Source organism: Macaca nemestrina, chromosome 4, assembly GCF_043159975.1.
Source record: "Macaca nemestrina isolate mMacNem1 chromosome 4, mMacNem.hap1, whole genome shotgun sequence".
Classification (NCBI taxonomy): Eukaryota; Metazoa; Chordata; class Mammalia; order Primates; family Cercopithecidae; genus Macaca; species Macaca nemestrina.
In genome coordinates, this window is record NC_092128.1 from 114,045,005 (window position 1) to 114,060,945 (window position 15,941).

A 15,941-nucleotide genomic window follows, 5' to 3' on the forward strand; every position below is an offset into this window, starting at 1 on the left:
CCTTCTGGTTCATAGATGGTACCTTCTCCCTGTGTCTTCATGAAGGAAGGGACACGAGGTATCTCTTGGGCCTGTTTAATAAAAGCGTGAAGCTCTGGTGATCCAATCACCCCCCAAAGTCCCCACCTCCTAATACAATGCCCTCCGGGGTAAAGATTTCAACATATGAATTTGGGGAAGGAAAAGGATATAAACATTCAGATCATAGCAATAATTTCTGAGTTAAAAATGATTGCAGACTGAAAGAAAGTATTGCCAGTGATGGTGAGTTTCCCAGTTTAACCCACATAAATATAATAATGAACATAGCCTTTCCACGTGTTTGGACCTGGATACTGAAGCCTAACCTGCATTTCAGGTTGTAGACTCGAGGCTGGTGTCCGTGTTTGATGCCAGGGAGCTGGAGCTGGTGATAGCTGGCACCGCGGAAATCGACCTAAATGACTGGCGGAATAACACCGAGTACCGGGGAGGTGAGTGGGCAGAAGCTGTGATGATATAATTATCACAAATAGAACTCGGCACTTTCCAAAAGATTGTTTTGTTGAGGTGAAATTGATGTAAAATAAAATTGACTAAAGCGAACAAGTCAGTGGCATTTAGTACATTCATAGTGTTGTGCAACCATTACCTCTAGCTACTTGCAGAATATTTTCATCACCCCAAAAGGAAACCCTGTACCCATTAAGCAGTTGCTCTCACTCCTACGCCCCCTTCCCCCAACCCCTGGCAACCATCAATCTGCCTTCTGTCTCAATGGATTTGCCTATTCTGGATATGTCATATAAATAGAATCATACAAAATGTGGTCTTTTGTGTCTGGCTTCTTTGACTTAACCTACTTGAAGTTCATCCATGTTGTACGTAGCATGTTTCATTATTTTATTCCTTTTTATAGCCGAATAACATTCCATTGCATGTATAAATAATTCGTCACTTTTTGGCCGGGCGCGGTGGCTCAAGCCTGTAATCCCAGCACTTTGGGAGGCCGAGACGGGCGGATCACGAGGTCAGGAGATCAAGACCATCCTGGCTAACACGGTGAAACCCCGTCTCTACTAAAAATAAAAATACAAAAAACTAGCTGGGCGAGGTGGCGGGCGCCTGTAGTCCCAGCTACTCGGGAGGCTGAGGCAGGAGAATGGCATAAACCCGGGAGGCGGAGCTTGCAGTGAGCTGAGATCCGGCCACTGCACTCCAGCCTGGGCGACAGAGCAAGACTCCGTCTCAAAAAAAAAATAATAATAATAATAATAATAATAATAATTCATCACTTTTTGAAGACTACAAAAAGCTTGGCCTTACTTCAGTACAAAGCAGGAGTTTGTACATGCCTTTCTCCAACTCCCAACCTGAACTTTCCTTCAGGTGACATCCTCCTCATATTGGTCGAGTCTCTGGCCTAACTTGGTATAGAGGCTTACAGAGAACATTCCATCCAGGACCCAGCTCCTGAGCGGCATGCGTGCCTCCAGCGAAGGGTGTCTCATTTCCTGCAGAATTGGAGCCCTCTCTGCCTCGATCCTAGTTGCCACAACACGGTTCTAACCGTGGCCATCACTAAAGCTAATGTCTAACCCCTCCTAACTACTCACCTTGCACACTGCCAGACCTGTCTTCCTGAAACATTGCTTTCATCGGGCCACTTCCCTACCCACAAAACAAGTTCCTTATTACTTCTAGATTTGAAGGGTTTTGTTAGCCTCAAAACTCTTCATTTAAAATACCACAGAGAAATCCATCAATGCAGTGGAGAGTGAGCTAGGGGCATCACCTCAGCCTCCCTCATGTCCCCAGTACACTCAGCCCCGCAATGCCTCTTATATTATAAAACTGGTATAGTATGAAAACTGCTGTCTGCCTTGCTGGGCATGGTGGCTCCTGCCTTTAATCCCAGCACTTTGGAAGGCCGAGGCAGGCAGATTGCTTGAACTCACAAGTTCAAGACCAGCCTGGTGAAACCCCACCTGTAAAAAAAATACAAAAATTAGCCAGGTGTGGTGGCATATGCCTGTAGAACCAGCTACTCAAGAGGCTGAGATAGGAGGTTCCCTTGAACCCAGGAGGCAGAGGTTGCAATGAGCCGAGATTGTGCCACTGCACTCCAGCCCAGGCAACAGAGTGAGATTCTATCTCAAAAAAAATTCTCTGCCAGGTTGTTAAAGCCCCATAACACCCCCCAGAAATATTCCTTCCTGCCTTCACCAGACACGCCTCTACTCCAGTGGCTTACAGTTGCCTGCATATTTCCTCCTCGTTCCTGTTATTCTTTATTTTTCCTGCCAGGAATGTCCTCCTCCTTCCCTCCACTTGCCCAAGCCCTTCACACGCTGCTCGTAGCTTCACTTCCTTTCTGAAGCTTTCCTTGCTTCTACCTTGGCACGCATGGATTTCTTCTCTCTCTGAATGCCTCTTGCATTTGCAGTCAATGGCAAATCATTTAATTGATATATCCAAGCATGGTCTCCCCAGTTTACTGTGAGAGGGACCCAGTACTTAATCCATGGGCCCAGCATGTATCCACACAGGGCTGGCCTGAGAGCAGCTGCTCAAGGGGAGAGCCTGGGATCTCCTGTTCACCAAACTGGCTGTTCACCTCCAGCCTAGACTGGTAAGTCCTAGACTCTCCCGTGGTATGTGGTTGCCAAGACCTAAGACAGCAGAACAAAGGAAACATGATGCAATATTGTGTTCATGGGCCCTTTGGTCTCTACCAGACCCTTCTATTCCTTATCTACACCTATATCAGGCAGGGGCATTTTAAGTGGAGTCCCAGTTGTTTAAATAGAAAGCAGACATCTCTGAGAACATCCCTCAGAACATAAAGTCCTTTTATAAAATGACTATTTTCTAAATCTACTCTTGTTCTAAAACTTGACCTAGTTGCACAAATTGTTTTAGACCTCTCTAAAGGCCATCACGAGAGAAATCAGATCAAAAACTGCGATTCCGTTCCTATCATACCTGATGTGTTTGATCTCTCTCCCCCTCCTCACCCCTTCCTCTTTTCTCCGCATCCTGTCTTCCTCCCTCCCTTTGCCTCGTGCAGGTTACCACGATGGGCATCTTGTGATCCGCTGGTTCTGGGCTGCAGTGGAGCGCTTCAATAATGAGCAGAGGCTGAGATTACTGCAGTTTGTCACGGGAACATCCAGCGTGCCCTACGAAGGCTTCGCAGCCCTCCGTGGGAGCAATGGGCTTCGGCGCTTCTGCATAGAGAAATGGGGGAAAATTACCTCTCTCCCCAGGTACAGAGCTCCTGCCAGCCTTCGGGGAAACCTGCTGAAGAGGGCAAAGTATACTTTGCTATTTGATTTTGAGTGACCATCCTTTGGGATGGAATTCTTTCCGGTCACCCAAAGTATTGTCATGGCAGTTATTAGGGAAAGGTGAAGGTGAGGTAGCTGTGAGACTTGGATTGAAACTATATTATTCTTAGGGAGGTTTTGATGACTGATGGTATTTCAGCGGTAATATCTTGGTCCATGTGTCAGTCATGGGATGCTCTCACAGCCCAACTTAATTTAAAGATGAATGTCTCACACAGGAGAGGGCAGAGGCAAGGACATTAATATAAAAAAGCTGGAACCTGGAAGTAACGCCTCGAGCATCGTATCAGTACTTCTGCAGCGTATCTCTTAATACTTCATAGGATCATTATATATGCGTGATGTGTCGGATTTTTCCTACCAAGTTTTAAAACATGTGGGGATGAGACCACACGTATCTCTGGGTCTCTATGGTGACTTCTATTTAGAAAGCACATCTATTGTGGGATAAATGTGAAAAAGGAGACACTGGGGCTCCAGGCAGTTTTACAGAAGAAATTCCCTGCACTGTGAGTTTTAATCCCAGCACTTCCTGAATCCTTTCTATGCCGCTTTGGGTAGTGCATTCCTAATCAGGAAGCACTGAAGAGACAGTGGTGCATAGCGCTGTAGTGAGAAATGCTGCTGCAACAGACAGAAGAAAAGATGGACCCCTATTATCTTTTGTTAATAGGATACGTTCTAATTATAAAGAAGCTTTGCATTGAACTCAGCTCTATTTCTACATGGCCACCCAGACACTTTTGCTAAATCCTTATTGCAGAAGGATTTACTGGACTATAGCTTTCATCTAGCGTTCCCAGATTTTCCCCGAGGACAATTCGCCTGGTGTCAGTCAGCATTCGTGGGCGTGCCTAGCTGGTTAACCACAGCTGAACACCCTGGTGCAGGCTTCAGCCCTGGCTTCACCCACGCCGTTCAGCAGACCCTCATCTCCAAGGGTCTGTCTTGTTTGCATGGCTCCACCAATAGCTAAACCTAGTGAATTTAAGTCTGGCAAGAAAAGAAGACTAAAAAGGCAGAATTTCCATTTGTTAAGTTGAATGATAGATTTCAATAATATAGTTATTTGGAAACATCTTGCTTTTATTTTAGAGAAATGCAGCTTGAGTCATCACTGATGATAGCCTACCCCTACAGCATGCAGCTTGAGGAGGGGCTGAGCTACAACCACACACCTGCCCGTGGGAACCGGCAATCTAGGGAGAACACGGCCTGATAGTAACTAATCACAGCACAAGGTAGAATCAGAGGAGCACAGGGTGAAGAGCAGCATGCTGCGAGAGTGTGAAACAGAGACTCCTAATCGAGTTGCCTAGAGAACATGCCACAAAGAAACTGGCATTTAGGGGAACATTGGGAGATAAGGAATAGGGAGAAGGGGCCTTCCAGGCGGAAGCAATAGCACATGCAAGGTCTGACAGCAGGGAATGGCAGCACATGTTCAGGAAGGTGCGGCCGGCCAGTGCAGAGGGTAAGATGCCCGGAACATCATCACAGGGGATGCAGTTGAGAAAGCGTTTGGTGAGCCACAAACAAAGACCCTGCTGGCTGAGCGCAGTGGCTCACGTCTGTAATCCTAGCACTGTGGGAGGCTTAGGCAGGTGGATTGCTTGAGCCCAGGAGTTCAAGACCAACCTGGGCAACATGACAAGACCTCATCTCTACAAAACATTTAAAAACTTAGCTGGGCATGGTGGCGTGCACCTTTAGTCCCAGCTACTTGAGAAGCTGAGGCAGGAGGATCACTTGAGCCCAGGAGGCCGAGGCTGCAGTGAGCTGTGATTGCACCACCATACTCCAGCTGGGCAACAGAGTGAGACCCTGTATCAAATTAAATTTAAAAAAAAAAAAAGAAGAAAGAAAAAAGAAAAGACTGTGCTGAGGAGTCTCTATTATTTAGGAAATGGGAGTCATTGCCTCTGTTATCTGGGGTCACAGATTGAATGTAATTTCTGTATTTGCTTTGGAAGCTTTGAAATATACATTAATATTATTAACCCACACAGAGAACTTCTAAGGCAGACACTGGGCTTATGAACAGATTCTTCATATCTGGACCAAGGCACCCCTAAGAGGGCTGCTGCACCACAAGCCCCAGAGGTGGTTTCTTGGGGAAGCAGGGACCTCTTCTTGGGACAAGAAGCAAATGCCTCTAAGAGGACACTGAAAATAACCCCCTAAATAGTGACCCCTGTCCAGTCTCCCTTGGACAGTGTCTGAAGATCCAAGAACGTAAAAAAATGTCATCTATGTGTGGATAGAAGGAAAGAACCTCTGACTTCCAGAAACTGTCATTCAGGAAGACCTGGCCTGGCCATGGCAGGTAGCAGGAAGCCCTGAGCAGGCATGAAGCAAAGCAGACCCCGGGTGGCATGGGCTTCCCAGGTACTGCGAGCCACAGTGCATGTGGCCTGAATTCTGGGAGAGGCGGCCTTCAGCTCTTTCCTCAGGTCTTCCCTCTGCAGAAAGGAAAGACAACTGGCTTCCCAGATGAGAGCGCCAGACACCGCCACAGCAAAACCCAGTCATAGCCAGGCTACATAAAACCTTTGTGTCAATCCAAGTCCCTGCCTGCTAAAAGATGTGTGAGGGTCAGGAGAAATGACTTTGAGGGTAGGGGCTTCTGGGATATAATTTCATAGTTGAAGTAGATGAGAGGCAGGACTGTCACTGGAGTTGAGGTCAAGGAACTGGGGGTTTGGGTGTTCACCCTGTCAGCCCTGTGGACTTAGTTGCCACACAGTCTGGTAGGAGGACTTGAAATGGAAAGGAAGACTTAAGCAAAGTGCCAGATAATAATTATAGTAAGTTAGAAGTTCAGAGGGTCAGAAGGAACCAAAGATCTATCTAGATCACTTATTTTCAAGCTTTTTAAACCGTAGTCCACAGAAAGAAATGCCTTTTATATCACAACTCAGGACATGTACTCATTTGCACGTATGTGTGTGTATATCTGAAACTCAAGTTCCTCAAAACAGCACTTTACCCTTATTATCTGCAATAAAATCTATTTTCTACTCTATCCTATTTCATTAAAATGAAATGCCAGCCAAAACCTATGGTTTTAAAAATAAATTATCTAAATGACATGAGATTCAAAGGAATGGAAACTGATCAAGGATTGCAAAGTCATGACATGGAATTGACAGCAGGGAGTGTGAAGAATGTCCATCCACGTCACAGCGTGTGGGGCAGTGAGCAGTTTCCACCCATGAGGACTGGAAAGGGGACACTAGGACCTGGAGGCAGCATCTGGAAAGAGCTTAAGGAGGTGGCAAAGTTTCTTTACTTTGAACAAGAGCTCAAAGGAGGACAGAGGAAAGGCTTGGAAGGAAAGAGAAGCACAGAAGCTAGGTCAGAGTCAAAGTAGCACTGGGCAGTGTGGAGACAGAACAAAGGAGAGGGGAGAATCTTTGGGTTTACCTTTGGGGCAGGGACCAGGGATATCAAAGCTATGAGTCATTTAGGCCAATAACTGGTCTAAAAGTTGCAAATGAAATTCTAATATGAACACGTTTCACTGCAGATGTAAACTGAGCCCAGGCCCGGGGTGGAGTTGGAGGCCTGGTTAAGTTAGTAGTTGGTTTACTCTGTAGCAATGGTTCTCAAGGTGGGGCTAGGGAAGGCGACTTTGCCTCTCTTTCCCCACAGGAGGCAGCTGACAATGTCTGGAGACATTTTCGGTTGAGGGGAAGGGGTGCTACTGGTGTCTATTGAGTAGAAGCCAAGGATGCTGCTAAACATCTCACAATGCACAAAACAACTCCCACAACAAAGAGTTATCCAGTTTGAAAAGTGAATCGTGCCAAGCTGAAAAATGCTGCTCTCTAGTACCTAAGGCCAGAAGAGGACCTACAAAGGAGGCCTGAGGGTGCCATCAGGGAGCTCAGCAGAGAAAATGGCAGCCATTGAGAAACCAAAGAGAAGCCAAGGAGGAAGATGTTCCAGAGGAAGAGCTGTCAAATGCTTTTAAAGAGCTGGAGCAGGAGGGAGTAGAGTATAGGCTTCTGGATTTAGGGATCAAGAGGTTACTGACAAACTTGAAAAAGTAAATTTAGCAGGGAAGAGAGCAAGGCCTATCTGAAGAGAACAAGGCTATAGTTAGGCAGTAGAAGAAGATTGGCACGAAGGGAAGACACAGCTTACATAACCGGCTGAACAATTGGCAGCAAAGAGGAGTGACTGCTGCCTCTTTTGTGTGTTTCTAGCCAACCTTAAAGTGGTCTCTAGTAGAGAGGAGCAAGACTTTCTTTGGCCCTATGTTGGTTAACATTTCAATCTATAACTTGGAAAAAATAGAGGAGACAGGGAGATCAACTGTGTAGATGACACAGTTAGAAGGATAAACAATACAGGGATTGGCATAACCCAATCCAAAATTATCTCAAAATGCTGGAACCCTAGCTTGACACCAATGGCATGGAATTCGACACAATTGAAAGACCCGTGCCGATCTCCAAAACATCCGTCGCACCAAGTGTGAGAAAAGAGTGAGTCACCTGCCAGTAAGTCACGTGCACAACCCCAGAGGCTTCAGCTGCCACAAGTATGACACAGTTCCCCAAATCATTATCACAATCATGGTTGCATTAAGAGAAACTTATGTTTAAATGATGATTCACAGGTTACAAAACGCATTTACGTGTGTTCTAGCGTTGATCCTCCCCATAACCCTCTGAGGTGCACGCAGCATATATTATTATCCCCACTTTACAAGTGAGAAAACTGAGGCTCAGGAAGATTAACTGACTTTTCCAGAGTCATAAAGCTGGTAAGTGGCTAGACTGGGGTCAGCATAGAGGTCTTCCAAGCCCTGGTTTCTTGCTGTCCACTACCCCACACCACCGGGCAATGCTTGGTTTGGTGCACAGGAATGAGGTAAGCGGCACTCGGTGCTGTCAGAACCACACCTGGAGGATGGCGAGCTCTTAGGAATGCTGAATTGGATCATGATTTGATTGTGTTCGTTCATTCTAGATGACAAACTAAGGGAGTTCACCAAGGCTCTAAATAAATGCAATAAAAACAACTAGTAAGGAAACCGTGGGTGTTCAGACTAGGTGCTATTCACCAATGCTTTCTGTTTACTCCCAGAAATGATCTTTTACAGAATTAATTTGGTTCCAACTAATTTGTAAAGATGATTTTTTTTTCTGTAATATTTCCACTCATGAGTGCCAGTTAAAATGACCAGAGGAAGAAAACTACGAAGATGATGCCTGCTCCTATCTCACCCCTGGCTAATTCAGCTAGTTCCAAAAGCATGCTTGGGATTTCTCTGCCCTACTTTGCCTGTTTAGCCATAGCCCAATGTATGTTCTAGTTTCATTGCAATCTTTTTAACATAGAGAGAAATCACTGTAATCATCCTAGTCGATTTACTGAGTTCCCTTTCACTCAAATATTTACATCTAGATAAAGTATTTCAATTATTTTCTTTTAAAGTAAAGGAAGGCCTGTATGAATCTTAGATAACAGTCTAAGAATTCTGCTAATCTCTATTCATATGTTTCTTCCCAATTATGTCTTTAAGGCCTAAGACCAGACACTCTACTACCCTATGCCTGCCTTTGGAGTTTGAGCGGGGATGGGACAGGGAGGAGGGAGGTAGGGGTTAGGGAATTTCCCCAAGGACTGCCAGGAGGAGGAATGGGTGCTGGGCAGACGAAAACACCAGCATCCTCCCTAGATTCTCGCTGGGCAGGAAGCCCCACCTTCCCCCTTTCCTCTTCCCATCTTCCTCATTCCCAAAATAATCTCCCTCCATAACCTGAGTGCTGCATCAGCCTGGGCAGTGATCTGATACTCTGATTTATATACTTTAAAACAAAGGTGTGAATAATACACAAGTCCCCTAGGGATCTTGTAATGAAAAGAAGAGTTTAATATCCCAAATAAAACTCTAATGAAGAGAGTTTAGTTTTGTTTGTTTCTTTGTATGTTTGTTTTGTGATTTGATTTGGTTTGATTTTAGAGTGCCCTTTTCTGTGCTGGTTGGTGTCTCAAAACACCATTGCAACACACTACTCTTAGGGAGGAAAAGGCAGGAAATGAACTTTCACCTGCACCCATCCACCTTTCTCCCTACTATGGTACAGGCTCAGCATCAGCCAAAGTTTCTGTAGAAACAAAGAACTACTGGCAGGGAGCAGCTAGTCAGGTGATTCAAGGCTCCACAGCAAGGGATCTATGTGTACTGGGCTTCTTGTACCCACTGCTGGAGACCCACATGAGTCTTCCAGGTCCAGGTGTTAGCCTCTGGCGAGGAAGACATTCCTTGTCTAAGGCAGACACTGGCCGTGCAGGAGGAAACACATGAAGCAAACTAGAACCCTGGGTGCCAGGACTCTCCAGGCATCCGGGGAGGACTGGCTCACATGGGCAGCTTTTCTTGGAAATGTAGCACTTCAGCTTTAGGTTCTGTGGGTTCTACTGGGGTAGAGGAGTCAGACTTGTCTCCAGCGCACACTTGACTTGAATGGAGAACTGGATCTCAGAATTCCAGGCCATCTCAAGTTCCTCTAAATAGATGCATGTGGTTCACAGAGGCTCAGAAATCAGAGCTGGGCAAGAAGACTTAGGAATATAATCCTTCAATACTAACTATATTTCTGCCTCCTTCATCGACCACATCAAAATTTATAACGCAATTGCAAATCAGGCTGATACCATAGAGTTTATAATCAGTTTGCTAGTGTCATTCTAGTGTAGTTGGTTTGCTTGCAAATGCAAACAACCCATTTTTAGTTATTCCATTCCTTCCACCGGTCTATTCATTCTACAGGAATATGGCTCTTTAGTGTGCAATGTTTTATGGTGGTCCTGAATCACAGTCCTGCTCACTTTTGATTCCCTTTTGAATCACAACTTCAGACAGTCACAGATCCAGAACCAGTTGTATCGAAACAAACACTCTCACCGATCTCTTCTCCCCATTCAGGGCACACACATGCTTCAACCGACTGGATCTTCCACCGTATCCCTCGTACTCCATGTTGTATGAAAAGCTGTTAACAGCAGTAGAGGAAACCAGCACCTTTGGACTTGAGTGAGGACATGGAACCTCGCCTGACATTTTCCTGGCCAGTGACATCACCCTTCCTGGGATGATCCCCTTTTCCCTTTCCCTTAATCAACTCTCCTTTGATTTTGGTATTCCATGATTTTTATTTTCAAACCAAATCAGGATTGACAAAAGCTGTGCATGAAGAACTGCCTTCTTCTAAGATCTAACCTTCAGGCTTCTCTCCTCTGTTTTCAATGAACTGCTAGCCTGTATGCAATATTAAAAAAAACAGCTGTCTCAAGGTCTGTGTATATCTCCACATACCTCCATTACTAACAATGAAATATGAATGCAAGTTAAGCTACACTTGACCAAATGGTAATAAATGTTTACTTCCATTTCTATAATTTAAGGGAAAATGTGAGCGTTAAGCACTCCAAGCTTTTATATGCCCATGTCATCTGAGCAGAGCCACCATTTTTTATAATTTCTAACAACCAACTCCAGAACTAGGAGCTGATCAACTCTTTGTTTTCCTCTCTATCTACTTTTCCCTGTGCATAATATCCATCCAAAGGACAACAGTGGCAAAGCTGAAATTTTTATACATTCAACTCATGATTCACATGTGGCATCAGTCCCATCAGCCGGAACTAGCCTAGACACACGGTGCAAATATGACACTCCCAACGATTAACAACAGCAAGAAAACACATCGCATCCCAATGGTTGCGGGGATTGTGGGCTCAACTCAAGAGAAGTTTAGGAGGGGGAGCATTGCTAGTGAATACTCACACCACAAGAAGGACAAACTTGTGCACATGTCCAAGAAAGAAACCTTCTTGATTGATGTAGCATGAAGGATGAGGCTTCAGCCCCCATTGTCTTGTGTAGAATGTGGCAATACCAACTGGAGAAAGGGAAGAAGGACATATTATCTTGGTTTGAATCCCTGAGTTCTGTACTGTTCTATTTTGTTTAATCTAGCCACAGTTCTTCATAAAGGAAAACAAAATGTGTAGATGATACCATGACTTTTGTTAAAGCCATGACTTTTGTTTGCTTGGCAGACAAACCCTTCTTTTTTTAAACTTTGATATTGGTTTTTTTCACGTTTTCTTTTTTCCTTTTCCTTTCTTAATCATGGAGTTCAAGTTCCTTTACATTCGATTGTCCATCAGGACCACGCTAGGAAGCTGCAAAGAGTGATGGTGCTTGTTAGGGATCAAGGGCAACACAGTACTTCTCCTTCACCCATAGTAATCTTCCTGCGGCAGAAACGTAACACCCCAAAGGCACGCTGATTTGTGTCAAAATAAATATCCAATTTCTTTTAGCATTCAGTGAAAACATATCTCAGAAAACTTCAGGTTGTCAGAAAAACAGTTGCAGGCTCCAAAGACAGCCTAACCTCTAATTACATTTGAAATAAACCCAACCATAATGGTCATTTGCTATTTTTCTAACGTTGTTATCCATGTTGTCTGAAATAGGTCATAAATGAAAGTGTTTTTCTTCACTGGGAAAAAGAAGAGCTCAAGAGACCCGACTATTTAAATGTCACATTATTGTTTTCCATATTAAAACAAGGGAGAAATGTAAGACGAAGTGAATTTCCTATGAAGCCAGGCCTAGTGGCTCATTATACCAGTTTGTGTCCGGACAGTGTGTTATTTGTGTTTCCTACACTCTAAAGCATTCCAGCCGGGAGCGGTGGCTCATGCCTGTAATCCCAGCACTTTGGGAGGCCAAGATGGGGAGATCACTTGAGGTCAGGAGTTTGAGACAAGCCTGACCAACATGGTGAAAGCCCATCTCTACTAAAAATGCAAAAATTAGCCAGGTGTGATGGCACACGCCGGTAGTCCCAGCTACTTGGGAAGCTGAGGAAGGAGAATCACTTGAACCCGAGAAGCAGAGATTGCAGTGAGCCAAGATTGTGCCACTGCACTCCAGCCTGGGTGACTGAGGGAGATTCCATCTCAAAAATAAATAAATAAAAATAGAAGCATTCTTTTAGTAGGAAGTATCTACAATGCCCAGCACCCCTTGCAGCGACGTGTCCGGTGTCAATCAAGGAGTATACATTATAGAAATTTAGCCTTTTATTGTCTAAAAAGAATTTACTGAGACAGGATGGAATGTGTAAGTTATATGATAAAGAAGTTGAGGGATATGTGAAATTCAGTACACATTCAGCATCTGAAAAATAATGGATTCCAATGGAGCTATTATTTTATTTATGAAATCAGAACATAAGGACTATGCAAATAATTGAACCATACCCTTATTCTAACTCTTGCAACAGCATCTCTAATATAGGGGCATCTTTTATCTTTAGAACTTGGTATTATACATATGTAAATACTCATTAATTCAAACAGTCTCTTTCTAGTACTTACATTATTTGTCAGGCATTGGAAAGGGAGAAAGCTGTTTACAAGATGGACCGGCTCCTGGAGAGCTTTACAATTTATATAAATAATGAATTAATCTATTAATTAGATTAATTAATATCTATTCTAACCATATACAAAAAGAATGCAGTATCTCAGAAATTATATATAGATAGGTAACTTTGGCATACATGATTTTTCAACTAACATTTCCTTATCCACCAGCACTGCTGATGTCACAGCTCTAGATCTATCCCACAAAGCATAACAGGAACATTATTTCACAAAAATGCAAAATTTCATGAAGAAATGCTGATGTCACGGTCGCCTGAAAGAAGATGAAGCTTGTAATACTTTATTGCAACCTTGCATAGAATCCTTAAGGAAGAAAAACAAAGAGAAGAGGAACACAGAAACAAGTTGTGGAAATTCATGTTTACCTTATTTATAAGGCTGATGTTTAAATTATATATAATTTTTCATTCAATGTGTATATGAAATGAAATAGCTATAGAACTAAATTTCACTTACGTGGAGGTGTAAACCACCCTAAATTATATAGTTCGGCAGACAGATCTATTTGTTACCACCTGTAATTTTTTTTTAAGCATGAGTTTTCTCCATGGAGGCAAATTGCAAAATTAATCACTTATAAATGTATAAGCCACAATCTCCCTAAAACAAGATCTTTTAGATTTGGTTTTAGTAAGAGTGTAACACCTTTAATCAGGGGACAAACAAGAGCAATAAATAAGAGAAGATTTATGTTACAACCTTCGAAAAATGCTTTTAAAAATCTATAAAGTGTTATAATAATAATTCCATGGATATCACAAATGTTTTATTCTACAGTGTGAAGATGATAATCCTAAAAATGGAAATTGACTCTGTGGGGTCAGGAGAAGTATTCTAAATCTACTGAACTCTTTGTAATTTCTTATGTATATAAATTACTGGAGGTTGTGAAGATGCCTAGAGAGTGGTGAAAAAATTAAGAAAAAGAGACATACGATTTGGGGGAGCAAACGTTAAACATGCAAGACCTAAATTTTCTTTTAATACATGACCATATGTCCTTGAACAGTAAGTATATTTGTGTGGCAAGCCAATGGCTGAGTTTTCCAGGATAGTTTTAATATTACATCCATCATATTGTCAGTCCATGTGTCAAACATGTGTCCAAAATTTGGGTTCAGAAATTTCTCAATTACCACAAATATTTTCCCAGTCAAGATGAAACACTTTCAAATGAAAGTAGTTAGAACTTTACATAACAAATGTGGTGCTTTATTATTATTATTATTATTACGTACTTCAGTGTTCATTATTAAAACTACTGCAATACTATATCATAAAAACCTGGGATGGATGTTCCAGCCATCATAAATGGTCCAAAAGAGAAAGTGTTATTTTCCTGTTAGCGACACGTAGTCCCTTTGTTCTAGTAGAAAAAAAGGTGCCTAGAGGTAGTATATAGAGTAAATATTGTTCCTTTAGCCTACTTCCTGCAGCTTCCAATTTATCTAAGGAAATGTCTACAACAATTTTGTTCAAAAGTCTGTTCTAGTCAATGGCAGGAGAAGTCCACGTTACTGGGCTGATTTTGCTTACATCAACAAGAGAAATGTCACGTGATACTCAGGCCGCGCTTTCTCTTCCATCACACCATCTTCAAGGAATGTCAATAAACTCACTTTGGTATGGCATTGTGTATGCTCCTTATTGCAAACGGAAGTCTAGGACAACACATAACAATCTGTATCCTGCCTTATGCTCTCGCTGGATGTAAGCAATAAAACAACACAGAAGGCTACCAGCTGCTATGATTTTTTTAAAGTCCCAAGAAAAAAATTTTCTATCAAAAAAGCGTAATATGTGCTCACAAATTCATGAATAAAGAGGAGAGCTTTTGTAGCAAGTTCCTTGTGTTTACCTATAAGAACCCTAAACAAACCACATGGGCAGCAATTTTTTAAGTTCCCTTTGTGTAAACCAGTTGTGCACTGGTTTATATACATTCCTAGCTATGGAGATGCTTCTTTGAAAGCTTCAGGCTACAGCCTAACACCCAGTGTCATCCCAGGACAAGGGTTACCACTAGGCAACCATATTGTGTCCTATGGCTCATATCACAGACTCCCAAGATGGAAACAGCATGATCTCCTTCCAAGCCTCTAAAAGACAAACCATGTGGCTCTTACTGGGTGGTTAGAAGCTGATTTATTCTTTAGACAGAAAATATTCTATTATTAGAAAAAGTGTGGGGAGGACTGGGAGAAGGAAAAACCTGACGGACTGATTTGGAGACAGAGAGGCATCTTATACCGCATTTTTATTTTCTTCTTCTTCTTATTATTATTATTATTATTATTATTATTATTATTATGAGACGGAGCTTTGCTCTTGTTGGCCAGGCTGGAGTGCAATGGTGCAATCTCGGCTCGTTGCAACCTCTGCCTCCCAGGTTCAAGCAATTCTCCTGTCTCAGCCTCCCAAGTAGCTGGGATTACAGGCATGCATCACCACGCTCGGCTAATTTTGTATTTTTAGTAGAGACGGGTTTTCTCCATATTGGTCAGGCTGGTCTCGAACTCCTGACCTTAGGTGATCCACCCGCCTTGGCCTCCCAAAGTACTGGGATTACAGACATGAGCCACCACGCCCGGCTGATACTGTGTTTTTTCTACACGTCCTGGGCTGACTTCAGATTTATTCTAACTGAAAATCACTTTTCTCCTAAGGCATAAAGAGAAAATCTGAACTCGATCATCATTTATAGTGAGGCATATAGTATTCTGCTTTAATCTTACTCTGAAATCAAGATTGGACTTCAAGTCTCCTGATTTCTTTTATTTATTTATTTTTGTTTGTTTATTTGTTTGTTTGTTTGTTTGTTTATTTTGAGACCGAGTTTCGCTGTTGTTGCCCAGGCCAGAATGCAATGGCATGATCTTGGCTCACTACAGCCTCCCCTCCCGGGTTCAAGCAATTCTCCTGCCTCAGCCTCCCAAGTATCTGGGATTACAGGTGTGCACCACCATGCCCAGCTATGTCAGGCGAAACCCCATCTCTGTCAGGCTGGTCTCAAACTCCTGATCTCAAGTGATCCACCTGCCTTGGCCTCGCAAAGTGCTGGGATTACAGGTGTGAGACACCGCACTCAGCCAGGTCTCCTGATTTCTATGGCCAAACTTTTCCAATTAATAT

The 15,941-nt window shown here is 43.1% G+C and overlaps 1 protein-coding gene across 13 annotated transcripts in view; it reads left to right on the forward strand.

Moving 5' to 3' along the window:
• Window positions 1-14,440, forward strand: part of LOC105494192 (HECT, C2 and WW domain containing E3 ubiquitin protein ligase 1) — a 468,767-nt gene extending 454,327 nt beyond the window's left edge. For 11 of the 13 annotated variants that reach the window (XM_024796674.2, XM_011762395.3, XM_011762393.3 and 8 more), the window contains 3 exons: window positions 359-473; window positions 3,050-3,248; window positions 10,273-13,910. In XM_024796674.2, coding sequence (XP_024652442.2) covers window positions 359-473; window positions 3,050-3,248; window positions 10,273-10,384 — 426 coding nt within the window. In that variant the 3' untranslated portion in view covers window positions 10,385-13,910. Of the gene's footprint in view, window positions 1-358; window positions 474-3,049; window positions 3,249-10,272 lie in introns of all 13 variants that reach the window. The other 2 variants (XM_011762396.3, XM_011762400.3) reach the window with 1 other exon arrangement.
• The last annotated feature ends 1,501 nt before the right edge of the window (window positions 14,441-15,941 follow it).